Source organism: Drosophila tropicalis, unplaced genomic scaffold, assembly GCF_018151085.1.
Source record: "Drosophila tropicalis isolate 14030-0801.00 unplaced genomic scaffold, ASM1815108v1 contig_694, whole genome shotgun sequence".
In the NCBI taxonomy this organism is placed as follows: Eukaryota; Metazoa; Arthropoda; class Insecta; order Diptera; family Drosophilidae; genus Drosophila; species Drosophila tropicalis.
Window position 1 is genome coordinate 2112147 of NW_027173176.1, and position 15225 is coordinate 2127371.

A 15225-nucleotide genomic window follows, 5' to 3' on the forward strand; every position below is an offset into this window, starting at 1 on the left:
TTTTTTGTTTCTTCCTCTCACACACACTTTGTGACCCGTGGATAGAGGGCAGGGCAGAGCAGGGCAGGGCAGGGGGTAAGGGTACTCTACTTTTTGGGCCCAGCCTTCTTACATATGGCAACAAATAGAAGGGATCGTTAGCAGGGGGGCAGAGGGCGGCATCGGCATCGGGATCGGCATCGTAAACTGTCCATGGAAATTCACTTTTATCACTTTGTATTCTCTTTTTTTTTTTGCTTGCTCTTTTTGCTTTATGGCTTTATAATGTCTGCGCGCGTTCAGTTTTATGATCTTGTGTAGTAAAACTTATAGAGACCTGATTCATGTCGGCGTCGTTCATTCCACCAACAACACAATCTGTTAATTTAGTAATAGTAATTTAGTTAGTTCTAGTCGATCTTATTACTTGATTGGCTTCTTCTTCGTGGTGTTGTTGTTGGAGTTGGAGTTGTTGCTGCTGCTTGCCGGTCATTTCTTTGTGGCACTTCGAGACTCTGGCATATGTTTTTGACCGATTTGAATACGAAAATCATTTGTTTCGTACACATCTTCATATTCAAACAATGCCTTGCAAACGTCTTGAAATGCTGAAGAATTAATATTATTGCTTAAGTGTGGGGGGGGGAGGAGGAGGAAAGTCCAGATTAGTATTGCAAAGATTAGAAAGTAGTAAATCGTAATATTATAATTGAGATCGGGACTAGAAATACATCTATGGTGAATCTGACGAGAGGTTAAATTTAAGTCTCAGACTATCCTGCGTCGAGTTATCCTTTGAACTAGCAGGAGAAACCAAGAACTTTCTGAATAGAACTACTTCTTAATTGCAATACACGCTTCTAACTAAGAATAGCTCCCTTAATCAATGTTCTAGTATACATATATATATGTCCATGAAGCTTTCAGAGTCCTTTGCTCTAAGTACAATCTCATATTGTTATCCTTCTATAACTAAAAACAGCTAACCTCTCATTTGTTTAACTATTATTCTCCTTGCTCTCCCCAGAGGGAGATGAGCAGCTGGGATCGTGCCTGGAATTCATAAAATTTACCTTTTCTTTGTCTCTGCACTGTTTTGTCGATTGCGATTCCTTTGAAGAAAATTGCATTTTTCCCATATTTGATTATCGATATTACGATCCTTCAGTTGTCGGAGCATTACCCTCATTGAATAACGTGGCAAGAGAATTGCTGAAGGTTTCATTTTTCAAAATTTTTGTGATTACTGAACAAAATCGAAAGAAAGAAAAAAAAATTTACCAAAAATTTGTTTTCTGTTTACTTTAGACTAAATTTCGAAACTTAATGTCTGGCAAACAAAGTTTAATCAAACAATCGTATCATCATTTTGGCAACTATATCTATGCCCACTTTTCGTGAGGTTTTCTCGAAATTTTTAGAGCTTAAAACTCGCGTTTTCTTCGTGGACTTGTGGGCTTTGAAACGATGCTCAGGACATATAAGATGAACGAATTTGAATGTATTCAAAGGACAAGTAAACGGTGATTTCCTCTTAGGAGTTGCTTGAATTGGCATGGCTAAGAAAGTGAGGTGAGTCTATTGATCTGCCCAGAGTTGTGTAAACTTACAATGATCTCTTCGCATAAGCACACATAGAAAGCGCTGACAGTGTTGAATCAAATGGTGTTGGCGGCCAGTTGGAGACAACTTTGGACAACTTCTAGGAAATGAAAAGAACACACAATGAATGTATATGTATATATATATATATATATTTTAGTTTTGTAAGGATCAGATCAATCACTTTTGGAGATGTCTGCCAGTGTTAAGTATTTTATCTTGGCTTTACTTCTTTCCAAACGAGCCTCGGCCTTTGCTGCTGTCAGTTTTCTTTGGGTCCTTCTCGACGGGCTTTTTCTTTGAGCCACCTCCTGGAAATTTACCATCCTTACAGCGTGGAGCTGTACTAAGCACATCTGACAAAGAAATCATTTTTGATTTAATCTTCAAGCAAACATTTAAAGCTGTTACCACGACCACAAATATTCGTTTTGCTAGAATTCTCTTTCTTCTTCTCGCTGTTCTCCTGTTCCTTTGACTTTTTCTTGCTGGATTTCTCTTTGCCAGTGTCCTTCGAGTTGCAACTACTACTACTGGCCAGACGTAAGGCCATCAAGGCCTTGGTAAGCTTCACATAACTAACACTAAGACAACGATTCATTTCTACTATCCTATACCTGATCCTGAATTCAAGAATTTTAACTTCAATTTGGAGAAACTTCGATTTGATAACATAAAAAAAACACGCCACAAAACTCAATTGTTGCTTGGATAATCAAATTCGTTTTGTATTTTGACAAAAATACTGTCTGACTATATCTACAGCGATCTGATTAAGTATATTATTTTGTATTCTAAACAATTTTTTGTCTCCAATTTAATGATTTTTAATACAAGTTCCATCTACTAACTAAAAATTTGGGTCTCTTCTTTGCCCATTTTAATAAAATTAAACCAACATTTGTTTTTTTTTTCTTTAAGAATAATCCTTTTTATATACTCAATTTGATTCAAGGATATTCGTTGACCAAGTCTATGGAAAATTTTGGATTATACAATTCGATTGAAAATTTTTTTGAATAAATTGTGCAATTTTTCGGCGGATTCTTTAGCTAAACCAGCCGGGTTTCTTCTTCTTCTTATCCTTGCCATCGTTGCCAGACTTGCCACCCTTGTCACCTTTGCCATTGTTGCCATCCTTTGTGCAGGAATCTTTATTCTTGCAATTAGAGCAACAATCCTTTGTTTTACAGGGATCCTCCTTTTTGCAAGGATCCTCCTTTTTGCAAGGGTCCTCCTTTTTGCAAGTGTCCTCCTTTTTGCAAGGGTCCTCCTTTTTGCAAGTGTCCTCCTTTTTGCAAGGATCCTCTTTTTGACAAGGCGTCTGCTGCTTGCAAGGAGCTTTCTTACAAGGATCCTCAGCCTGACAACACGAAGATTCATCTTTCTTGCAACAATCTTGCTTACTTTTGCAACAGTTTTCCGTCTTGGGCGAGTCCTGCTTCTTGCAACAGGAATCGTTTGCCTTCTTACACGTATCCTGTCCCTGACAGCAGTTATCCTTCTTGGTTCGGATCACGGACCTGAAAATATCGCCCATCTTCATGGAGGTCCAACTGGTCAGACGATTCATTTTGCCTTCTTAAAAATCCAAAATACCGAAACAAAAAAAAAAAAAAAGAAATTTGTGTAGATTTTCAATTTGATTTAATTTTGATATTGTTTTAGACTCAATTTCATTATGACTGCCGAGACTCTCTCTATCTCGCTCTCTCTATGTGCGTTTGAATTTCGTCTCAATTGTTGCTGAGTTTTCTGTTTTTTTTTTTTTTTTTGGGGTTTTGATTTTGGGTTTTTTCTGCTGAGTTTCTAGTTACAAGTATTTTTTTTTTTTTTTTGTTGGGCTACCGCTACCGAGTCTCAAGTGGTCATAGAACGACCACACATTAACCTACATACACACATCTACATGTGTGTGTGTGTGTGTGTGTGTGCGTGTGTATATGGGATATTGCGGAAGGGGGAAGGAGTCGAGTAGAGAACATTTCGTCTTGGCGGCGCCATGTCAAAATATTTGTCATCGATCGGTTCAATTTATGGTGTGGATAATTAGACGACTGCCACGTCAGGATGTCGCCCATCGATTAACAATTCCACTTGAACTCGATATCGAATATAGATTTGTCGTTGACAATTTTTCAAACAGTTCGAGTTCATAAGTTGTTGTTGTTGTTTTTCTCGACTAATGATCTGAACCAAAAATAACCATTTGAATAAATGAATGAAACAAATTTTTATAATTTTAGCTCTTGAAAACTAATCAACTTTTTTGTTTCGAAAACTCTTTAAAATAATTGAATTTAGAGTTCTTAAGAAAGATTATAAGCTCTTAATAAGAAAGATTCCCAAAGTTAAGGGATATTTTAGTCAATTTTCATACAAAAACTGAAGTTTAGCTGGCTAAAGATCAATAAATCTTTTGAAAATTTAAGATGTGAACAAGTTGTAATTATAAGATTAAGATTAAAAGGTTTTCGCTAAGAAAACTTTAGAATTGCTTCAGATTTTCAGGCCTAAAGCCCAAACCCAAAACTGAATTTTTAAGCAATTTGAAATAATTTATCCAAATATAAAATTGCCAAATTGATTGGATGTGATCATTAAACAAAATGAAACTCGAAATGCTTCAATTTTGTAGGCATATGAAACACAATTTTAATATTTCAAACTTGCCCTTTGCCGGGCTAAGTAACAAAAAAAAGCAGAAAAGAAAAGAACAAAAAATGGGGAAAAAATGTTTATTGATACAACGCTTTAAGTATAAACAAACATGACCAAAAGAAATGCAGAACCGTCCCCCCCCTTCAATCCACCCGCTCACACTGGCTCCTTTGGAATAATGATGATGATATGTCTCCCTACTCTCCCTCTCTCTCACTCTTGTATCTTGTTCCGTGCACACAATATGCACACAAACGGAGAAAAAGTTCTCAGGGCTCTGGCATAAATAATATTTGCTTTTGGGACATTATCCGATTATAAGATGAATATTCGGTTCCCAAATGTTTGCAGTTGCAGTCCAATGGGAGAGAGAGAGAGAGAGAGTGGGATAGAGGGAGAAAGATAACATTCATTCATTTATTCATATTTCAGCTTTCCGCAGCTAATTTATCTAAACAAAATGAGAAGAGAACACATACAGGAAGAAGTTGGACGAAGGGAAGTTGGGGTCGCAGTGCAAAAGTCTCCAATCCACTCTAATCCCCTCCCCACCACTTGATCCCGCACTCCTTTATCTCCTGATATTCATTACTTTTTTTCTGTTCCCGTTGCGGTCGCCGGAGGACGTCACATGGTTGTTGCCACTGCTACGTGGAGGCCATCAACGGGTCATGATTTACACATGTTTACACCAAATGCGACGGGTGGCCCCCTAAAAAAAAAAAGGGATGGGCAAGGGGTAGAGAGGAGCATCTCTGTCTCTCTCATTTTGCTCTATGGTTTGAATGAATGATTGCAGCAGCAGCAGCATCAGTAGCAATAGCCGATGCAACAGCAGCAGAGCAACAGACCTGCATCGGAATTGTAATATATATCCGAGATGCAGGCTAGAGAATTATGGATTTATGCGGTTTGCTTGGGGTGTGGTGGCGGAGGGCGATGTGGATGGCGGGGAAGTCTCTCTGGGCTTCTGGGTGGTCTGCATTTGCTTTATCCAAAGCGCATGCCTTCCTCTCGTCAATTGTTGTTGTTGTTGTTGTTGTTGTTATTGCTGGTGTTGCTGCTGTTGTAGTTGAAAATTCTTAAACTGTTTGCTGATGCCAACAAATTTGACGAATGTCGGAGTCGGACGAACTTCAATCGGCATACGCGCCCACAAAAAAATAAAGAAAAACAATCTAATAGCAAGAACGACTTGACGATACCCTGCATAAGAAGTAGTCCAAACAATTTTTCAACTGTTTGCAGTTGTAAAATGAAAAAGTCTCTCTAATATACATAATTAGATATAAAAGACCGACTTAATATACCCTTTTGGTACTTCATTTCTAAAGTAAAGGGTAGCAAAGAAAACATCAACAACAACAACAACAACAATGAAAGGATGGCCCAAGGCCTTGAAATAGATCTGACTCCTACACACACACACACACACACATCAAATACAATTTGTATAGAGTTTGGCACATGTGTTCCTTGTGGCCTGGGCAAACTCAAAACTCAAGATTAAGATTAATTTCCTTGGATAATTCGGTAAAAACTTTTTCCTCATCTCGTTGAAAGGTTGATCCCCATCAGACACACACACACACACACACATAGACCCCATCCCATTCCTGAGCATACACACATGCATTTGTAGATGGACCAAGTCAAGTGAAGTTGCACTGATGGATGTCGATCGTCGAATGCATCATTCGATTGATTTTTTTCGGCACTTTTCAAAAGATGCTCCAAAGGGGAAGTCAATGAGCCGACAACTTGAACAAACACAATTCTTGAGCAAGAGCATAAACTGTTGAGGAAAAAAAATTACCTGAGGCAGAAAAATCTTATAATTAGTATTAAAGACTTTTAAGGCAAAGGAACTCTTTAGTTTCTGCTAACTTTTAGTGACTGATTTGGTTTTTGAATTGACTGAGAAATAACAAAGAGAAGATTAGTAAAAATAATCATCTTAAACCAATTAATTAGTTTAGTATACAGCTGTAACTGTAAATCTTCTAACTCAAGCTGCTCCCATTCTAAGGTGCAATTTTTTGAGATTATCCTGGACTCCTCCCAAGTGGTCAAAAAAAAAAAAAAGAGAATTCTGAGGTAAATTTCTGTTACTTCTCCTCAAGTTGTTTTTATCTATCCAACATTAAAATATTATTTTCTTTCAAATTTAACCACTCTGAGTAATTATATTAAGTTCTTTCATCTCTTTCGAGTTAAATTTCTCTGGCGGCTTTTTTTTAAATTGCGCGCTAATTTAAGAAGATTGCCACACTTTTAGAAAAGAGTTGTAAAGGTTATTAAGTGTGTCACACATTTTACAACACTACATGTCTATCGATCATCGATAAAATATCGATATTTTATAATTGATATTTATCAATTCGACTATTTTGGTCACACTGCAATCAGTGATTCACGATCAACCAGCGAAGCCGAGATAGATTGTTAAAAATAAATAAATTCTTAAGTGTTTTTTTTTTATACCGAGTAACGCACAATTCCTAACGAACGCCGCGAGCGTATAAAAGTGCCAAATTTACAAACGCCGCAAAGCCGTTTTTTTTTTATTGTTCATTGTATCCCCCCAATAAACCAGCCTGTGCGTGTTTTTGAGTGCGCGTTTGTGTGTGTGTGTGTTTGTGTGAAAGGAAGAAAAAAAGTGTACAGCCGACGCCGACGACGCGCAGACGCAACGCAACGACAAATTGCAGGGCGCTGAATTGAAAAACGAGAAACTACACAAAACTAATTAAAAAGAATTGTAAAAGTAAAAAAGTGAAAAAACAAATAACTAAATAAGGTGGCACCACCCACCTTTCCGAAAACGATAATCAAATAAAATAACAGTTAAACGAAACGAAAATGGGTTGTGCCGTGAGTACAGCAAGAGATAAAGAAGCCATCGAACGTTCGAAGAACATTGATCGGGCGCTGCGAGCAGAGGGCGAACGTGCAGCTTCGGAGGTGAAATTGCTGCTTTTGGGTGCGTCTCTCTTACTCTCTCACACTAATTAAACTTACTCCCTTTCTGCTCACTTACTTTCTACCTCTACCTAAATAAGTTTATTACTCAGAGATCATGGGAAAAAAAATGCTGCAATGCAATGTCGCGCGAAACATATTGTGTGTGTGAATTTTTGGGCGGGGTGAAATGTGTTTTTTTTTTTTTTCGTTTTTGGTCTGTAGGAATTCCCCGCAAGAAAATATTCAAACCACATGTGGAAGAAAATGAAGAAAAAGAGAGAATTATAATTTCTTTTGCACATGGCCAACGCAGTGGAGATTATGCAATGTGTGTGTGTGTGTGTGCTCTATGTCTGTTTGTCTGCCGATAAGAAGAAATATTGAATTGAATGTAAATTGAAACCAAATGCCACCACCGCTCACTCCAACAAGTGGGGCGCCGCCACGGACTTGAGGCAACATGTATCTGCTGGCACTTGTGGTTTGGGGCAATGGATTGATCTCATCTTCAGTGCATATACACACATACATACATATATACAAATGAATGTATCTGGCTGTGTGTGTGAAATCCACTCTAGCGTTTCCACACACCACAAAAAGAAGACACCTCTTTTGGTCTGACCTCTGTGGACGAAAAGGCCTCAAAACTTGCATTGCATGCACTAGGCTTTTTTTTCTTGCATAATCATAAGTTAACTGATCTGATGGTTAAACAAATAATTTGAAACAAACAAATCGATTATAAATGAATCATATGCTCGAAGGGTATAGATACTACGGTGTAAATGTCCCTGCCCTTTTTCCCCTTCTCCTTCTCTTTTGTGCCAAACCTTCTTCGGCAATTAAATTTCTACACAAAACTGTTGCAGTACACATCTATGTATGTGTGTATCTATGTGTGTGTACTTTTCATTTTCATTGCCATTCAATTCAGAAAACAATGCTCTATGAGAATTCTTGTTGTTGGCTGTTGTTATTTTTTTCCCATTTCCAATGCTTTTTTTTTTTTTTCAAGTAGCTGCTGCTGCTTTCGGATCTGGTCTGGTTTGGCTTGGCTTGGCTCGAGGGGTTGCACTTTGTGCCGCTTGCTGATTTGCTAATGAAGCGAGGCACTCGCCACTGATGATGATGATGATGATGATGACTCAGGGACTAGACAGCAGGCGTTTTAGAAAAGGCTTGTCAAGCGCTAGAAGAGAGGGGGCGGGGATAAGGTTATTACACCCATCAGCTGCAAATTAGTTTTCAAATTGGAGAAGGCACTAGAAATACATAACGTCTTTAGTCCAGAGATGCATAATTTCTGGTTAAGAAAAGGTTTTTATTTCATTCCACTGTACTTGGCATCTTTGCCGATGATCTAACCTTTCAGACCTAGAGCAATCGAGATCTGAAATGTGTGCAGTCTAATGTTTGGTTTAAGATATGGACAAAACAACAACAGCAACAAATAACAGTCACCGACAAAGCAAGAAAAAACACCTTGCACCACTTGCATCTGTAAAACTAACATTTGTCTATGCATGTCTATGGTTGTTGTTGTTGTTGTTTTACAGATGGTCATACAGATGTTTGTATGTGTGTGTTTTTTTAAACGGCGCGCTTGCGTTGTCTTGATCGTCTCTCTCTCTCTCTCTCTCTCTCTCTCTCTCTGTCAATCTTCCCCCACAGACAAGGCTGGGCTAATTGGTGAGAGCGCTAGATTGCGGGTGAGTTAAGGAGAGCATGTGGGGCGAAGAGGTGGTAAGCTGTTGTATAGCTCACTGACATTTAAAGTGGGGTGAACGATATTAACGCTAATAAATGGGGGACCTCAGACAGCTGTCCTCTCTCTCTCGCTTGTTGCTCCCCCTTTCTTCTGTTTGGCCAAATGCAATTGCATGCAGCAGCAGCTTATGCCATTTTATTTAATCAAGAGAAAAATAAAAATTGTTTTGCTATTGTTGTTGTTGACTATGGAGAGGGAGCAGAGGGGGTGTGTCCAGTTGACCCATGCCGCCATCTTCCTCCCCTTTTTCATGGCCTCTCGTTTGTCACATTTTCAATTGGCAGCAGAGAAAAGAATTTCATTTCTTTTAAAAAAAATTTTTTTATTGTTTGTTATAATATTTGCATTTACTCACTATAAATTGTACACACTTTCGATGTCTCGAAATCGCATTTGGGGCATGAGTAAGCTCTTACATACACATACATATATGTACATACATACATACATGTGAAAAGTAAGGGGGAAAAAAAGCAAGCACATGATGTCTTGCCTTCCTCAAAAACTGTCAGCACAGCTACTTAATCAACAATACATATATAATATATACATATATACATACATACATACATACATATGTATTCTTATTGACGTTTTGGTTATAAATTCTCATTTCTCCCTTATCAAATATTATCGCTAAATGACCTTTTACCAAACAGTTTTTTAACAACAGCAACAACATTAACTAAAACAACTTTGATTTTCTGTATTTCATATAGTAGAATTTAAAGTGTACATACATATTTCTTTTTTTTTTTTTGAGATAGGACAATCGACTTTAGATTAATACATATTATTGTTATTATGTTTATGTTCAAATTAAGGAAACATTAAGAGGAAAAACAAGAACAAGAACACAAAAAAAAACCGGTTTTAATATTGTATAAAATTGACTTGAGAACAAAAGCCAAGCACTTTGTGCATTTTAAAGTGATGATGATGATGATGCAATATAAATTTAACTAGAAATATAACAATAGAAAAATCTTTAAAATTAATATATTTATGTACATATGGATGACAAATTGAGAAAATCCCACAGACCTAATTGGGCATGAAAGGAAAATCACCTAGAAAAATTGAAAGTAGTTTATTATAATAATTACCCACCCAAAAACCAGGGGGCAGAATCTTAAATTATATCTTGCCGAAGTTTGTATACCCTTTGAGATCTTTAGTGTATATATAGACAAAATGACTTTCTTCTCGTTTCTTCTTCAAGCAGGAAGAAAGAAAATTCAGATGCCAAATGCATTGACTCACACTTTTTTAATCCACGTGGCAATTAATTAAATTGTATTATTTCGTAATCCGGAAGACATTATGCGGATATTACTAATGCCCTATAAGTTGGGGCCGTAGTTAGCATACGTTTAGCAATGTTTCCGTTTTAAGAAAAAAAGAAATTGTTTACTTTTTTGTTTTGTTGCCTTTATCATCTCAGGGCATTTTGTTTTTGTTTTCACACTCTTCTGGACTCTCCTTTCGTTCTTTTAATGCTGATTAACACATTTCATTTCTTTGATGCGTTCAAACTCATTTTACACTTATCTGAAATGAATAAATAATAATAAAAAATAATAATAATAATGATTTTCAGGCGCCATTTAAGTTGATTACTCACTTAGACACACACAAACACACATGTATAGGCTTCTTCTTCTATGATTATTTATTTTTTTTTTTTGAGGGATTTTGTTGTTTAGTCACTGATTCTTATTTCAGATGTTTTCACAATCGTCATTATGATTCTCCTTATAATCATTATTAGATTAATTATAATACCGTTGACGATGATAATGATGATGATGATGGAGCTTCGCTTTGTACTTCACCGCTATTCTGTTCTCTTCATACTCTCTCCTCTCTCACGCTTACGCTCACTCGCACTCTCTCTCAGTCTGTCTCTTTCGATCAGCTCTGTTTGCCGTTTTTTTTTTGTTTGGCTTATTATGCCACCAAGTTAACGGTGCATTTACACATATTTTTGCTGGCTGCCATTATTATTATTATTAAATTGACCTTTTTTTTGGCCTCGTCTTTTGCTCGCTGTTGCTGTTGTTGTTGGTTTTTTCAATATTTTATAATTCCTATTCGTATTCAGATTTGACAGATTTGGCCATTAACTTGTCTTGATTTTTATTGCAAAAATTAGTGCGCATTGTCCAAGACTTTTGACTTGTCTTGTCTTGTCGATTTGAATTAAACTAGCCAACAAATGGGGGGAAAAAAACCCTTAACAACAATAATAAACTATGATTTATATGCTTGTTAATAATAATGATCATAAAATATATTATTATAAAGATGTAATTCAACTGGATACTACTTACTGAACGAAAAAAAGAAACAATTTTTTCAGAGATAAAAAAAGCCCTGGAAAAGTGAAAGTACAGTCTGCAGTTGGCAGTAAATGTATTTGTGTGTATATGTATGTATGTATGTATGTATGTATAGATGGTAGTCAGATAATTACCTAACCATCTCAAAAGCTGGGAATGGACCCAGTAACAAACATTGAGCCAGAGAGAGACAACAAGTCAAAGTTGGCAAAACAAAAAAAGACACAAAGTTGGCTTAATGTGCCATTGTTGCAATAGCCAAAAAAAAAAGTATACAAAAATATCATCGCTCTTTGATAACTGAAATGAACTTTAGACACTAATCCAGCCATATATTCATACATACAGTATATTTTTGGTCACATTAACCAAAATGGAAACTGATGAACACGTTTTATGGATTATTAGTTTTATCTATTTCACATACAAAATGTACACCGATCTTTTGTCTTTATATATCAAACAATATATTGTAAGCGAAATCAAAAATGTTCCATTTGTATGAAAGAATTGCCAACTTTGTTTTTCATTTTTCTCATTTTTTAGTCATAGTTTAGGGCTTCTGACAGAGTTTAATGAACTTTATGGTTTTGGTCTTTTGTTAACCGCAAAAATGGCAAAAAAAACAATGTGAGAAAGAAAGATTTTCGAAATAACATTTCTTTCAGGCCCTTCTTGACGTATTGCTTATCTCTATATGTATAAGGTTTAATTCCTTAAAAATTTGCTTTGATAAAAAGTAATTTTTCTTTATTATTTATAGGCATAGATAGTAAGTAGTACAGTAGAAACTCGGTGTTAAGAACTTTTGAGAATTGGTTTATACACATTCAAAAATGTTAAAAAATAAAAAAGATTTACCCATTAAAGCTTCGTACATATACATATGTATATTAGAATGTAGAATACATACTTTGATAAGAATACTTTTCAAGTTTCTACTGTACACTCGGTACACTCATCATTTATTTTTTATAGGCAATCATATAATAGTCATTTTTTTTTTTACTATCTAATCACTTTTACAATGTTACAATTACTAGAAACTTTACATGAGACTGCATTTTAAATATTATTAATATGAATTCTAGAATACCAAATCGTTAATCTTTAACCTAGTTGATAAATGCTAACCCAGATTTTGAACAGCAAATCGTTGAAAGAATATTTTCAGTTGAGTTATTTGCATTATTTTTGAATGAATTTTTTGTCTTCTATATCCTAAACCTAAAATATATGTCTAGATCTATGTCTCTTTACAAAAGTTTCTTAGATATGGATGTATGTATGTATGTACATATGTACATCATGACCAGCGCAATTTATTGTAGAGGCTTTTTAACCTATTGAACCCTCAGGCAATTGAGCAACAACTTCCAACTGGCCTCCATTCCCTTCCATTTCGATTCAATTTAATTTCATTCATAAAAAAAGCCGTCTTCATCTCTAGCAATTCTCTTCCATACTGCCATCCATTCATGCATTTATTGATTCATTCATAAGGTTGGTTTTTTTCTTCTTAGTTGTTTTTTTTTTTTTATACTCACGCAACCAATTTCAATACCAATTACCATAAATACATCTGTACATCCAAGTATAAACATCAGTGTATATGTGTGTATGTATGTATGTGTGTTATTATAATTATCGTTTTCCTTACTTCTCACTTTTACAGGCGCCGGTGAATCTGGCAAATCAACTATAGTCAAACAGATGAAGATTATACACGAAACCGGCTATTCGCAGGAGGAGTGTGAGGAATATCGACGCGTTGTCTATAGCAATACGGTACAAAGTCTGATGGTCATAATACGTGCCATGGGACGACTTAAAATTGAATTTGCCGATCCCGGTAGAACGGATATTGCCCGACAATTTTTCACACATGCCTCGGCGGCCGATGAGGGATTACTTTTACCCGAAATTGTGCTGCTAATGAAGAAACTTTGGGCCGATGGCGGTGTACAGCAATCATTTGCACGGTCACGTGAATATCAATTAAACGATTCGGCTGGCTATTATCTTAATTCATTAGATCGTATTGCGCAACCGAACTATATACCCACACAACAGGATGTACTCCGGACACGAGTGAAGACCACGGGTATCATTGAGACGCATTTCTCCTGCAAACAGTTGCACTTTAAGTAAGTTTCTAAAAAAGGAAACTCTCAAGAGATACTAAATATTCTTCTTTCTTTCTTTCTCTAGACTCTTCGATGTGGGCGGTCAACGTTCGGAGCGTAAAAAGTGGATACATTGCTTTGAAGGAGTCACTGCCATTATTTTCTGTGTTGCATTGTCAGGTGAGACAAAGGTTTCTACAAGAACAAGGAGGAGGAAAGGCAATTCAAGAGGCATATTACTGGAAAAACTATCATCCCATTCATTTTCATGAAGATCTGCTTAATCATAAGATGTTTATCACGACTTTCTTGTTCTCTCTTAAAGTTCTTGAACAAATACTTAATTTCAAGGCAATGAGATCAAGAATAGAATCGTGGACAAAAGGTGGTCCTATTAAAAAGTCAAGATCTTACAACTTAAAACGAGTAGTAATAATTGCGAGAGGCACTTTGACTGTATAAACAAAAGTGTTTTAAAGCCCCGGATTGCCTTCTGGATTCCTTTTATAGAATAATTTTACTTTGATCCGAATTGAACTAATCTATCCTATTATCACTTTCTTGCAGGTTATGATCTCGTTCTAGCGGAAGATGAGGAAATGAATCGTATGATTGAATCACTAAAACTCTTTGATTCCATATGTAATTCCAAATGGTTTGTGGAGACATCCATTATATTGTTTCTGAATAAGAAAGACTTGTTTGAAGAGAAAATCAAACGTTCACCGCTGACGATATGTTTCCCAGAATACACAGGTAGGTGACGAGGAAATGTCCAATCAACAATTAATTAACTCATAATACATTAACTTCTTTATCTCTAGGTTCAAATACCTTTGAGGAGGCAGCCAATTATATACGCATGAAATTCGAGAATCTCAATAAACGGAAAGACCAAAAGGAGATCTATACGCATCTCACCTGCGCCACAGATACGAATAATGTGAAATTTGTATTCGATGCCGTAACCGATGTCATTATCAAGAATAATTTAAAACAAATTGGTCTATTTTAAGTTTTATATATACATACTTATATATCTATATATTTTTTTTGCTGGGGGAAAAGATTATGAAGTGATTCAAGCGTTGTAGTATTAAAAGGAAGTACGCAAAAAGACAGACATTTCCATTACATTCATATTTAAGAATATAACAAAAACAATTTTTACATATACATACGTAAAATTTACACTCCATAACATACCTATATCTAAATAAATATATATATATATATATTTAAAAACCGATTTGGTTGCCAGTAGAAACAAAAGTGAAAAATGCTAAGAATGATAAATTTGTAGTCGTTTCTTTTTTTTGTTTTAACTAATTTAAAAAAGAAAGGAAAAAACAAACAATCTAATTTAACAAAGACCATGTAAAGAGAATATTTAAAGAAACAAACAAAAAAAAAAAAAAAAAAAAAAACAGTCCTAACTAATTTTTCATTTGAATTTAAGAAGAGTTGCCTAATTGCCTTGCCCAAAAAAAAAAAAATCAAGCTCAAATTGTAACGTTTAATGGGTTGCCATTTTTTTTTGTGCCAGGCAATTTGTCAAATTTAAATTTGAGAAAATGAAGCGCGTTCATTTTTTTTCTATATTTTTCGTAATAATGCCTAGAATTCCAGAAAAAAAATGAGCCTGATCTTGATTTATGTGTAGCCAACTAAATGTAACTAGTAAACTTACTAATATGCTTTAGTAATTAGTTTAAATAAAAACAAACAAACAAAAACTAATTAATAAAAAGAGACAACTATATGTTAAAAAAAAATTTAA

At 35.6% G+C, this 15225-nt stretch overlaps 2 protein-coding genes and 1 long non-coding RNA gene across 5 annotated transcripts; 1 reads left to right on the forward strand and 2 right to left on the reverse strand.

Annotated features, from left to right (window-relative positions):
- On the reverse strand, positions 1 to 2258 carry LOC137579257 (uncharacterized). Of its 3 annotated transcripts, XR_011032787.1 has the most exons (5): positions 1993 to 2258; positions 1811 to 1937; positions 1590 to 1681; positions 1053 to 1538; positions 1 to 607 (listed from the first exon to the last, which is right to left on the reverse strand). It is a non-coding gene; the product is annotated as an uncharacterized lncRNA (long non-coding RNA). The 3 variants fall into 3 exon arrangements; XR_011032788.1 differs by having other exon boundaries at positions 1590 to 1937; positions 1996 to 2258; XR_011032786.1 differs by having other exon boundaries at positions 1590 to 1937.
- A 371-nt stretch (positions 2259 to 2629) lies between these two features.
- Positions 2630 to 3154, reverse strand: LOC137579147 (sperm-specific protein Don juan-like). The gene has a single exon (XM_068292847.1). The coding sequence runs from the start codon at positions 3152 to 3154 to the stop codon at positions 2630 to 2632; it is 525 nt and encodes a 174-aa protein (XP_068148948.1).
- Positions 3155 to 6647: 3493 nt separating this feature from the next.
- Positions 6648 to 15220, forward strand: Galphai (G protein alpha i subunit). The gene is made up of 5 exons (XM_068292698.1): positions 6648 to 7225; positions 12995 to 13466; positions 13531 to 13625; positions 14013 to 14201; positions 14270 to 15220. Exons 1-5 carry the CDS (start codon positions 7105 to 7107, stop codon positions 14458 to 14460), a joined length of 1068 nt encoding a protein of 355 aa, XP_068148799.1. The 5' UTR covers positions 6648 to 7104; the 3' UTR covers positions 14461 to 15220.
- Positions 15221 to 15225: the final 5 nt, after the last annotated feature.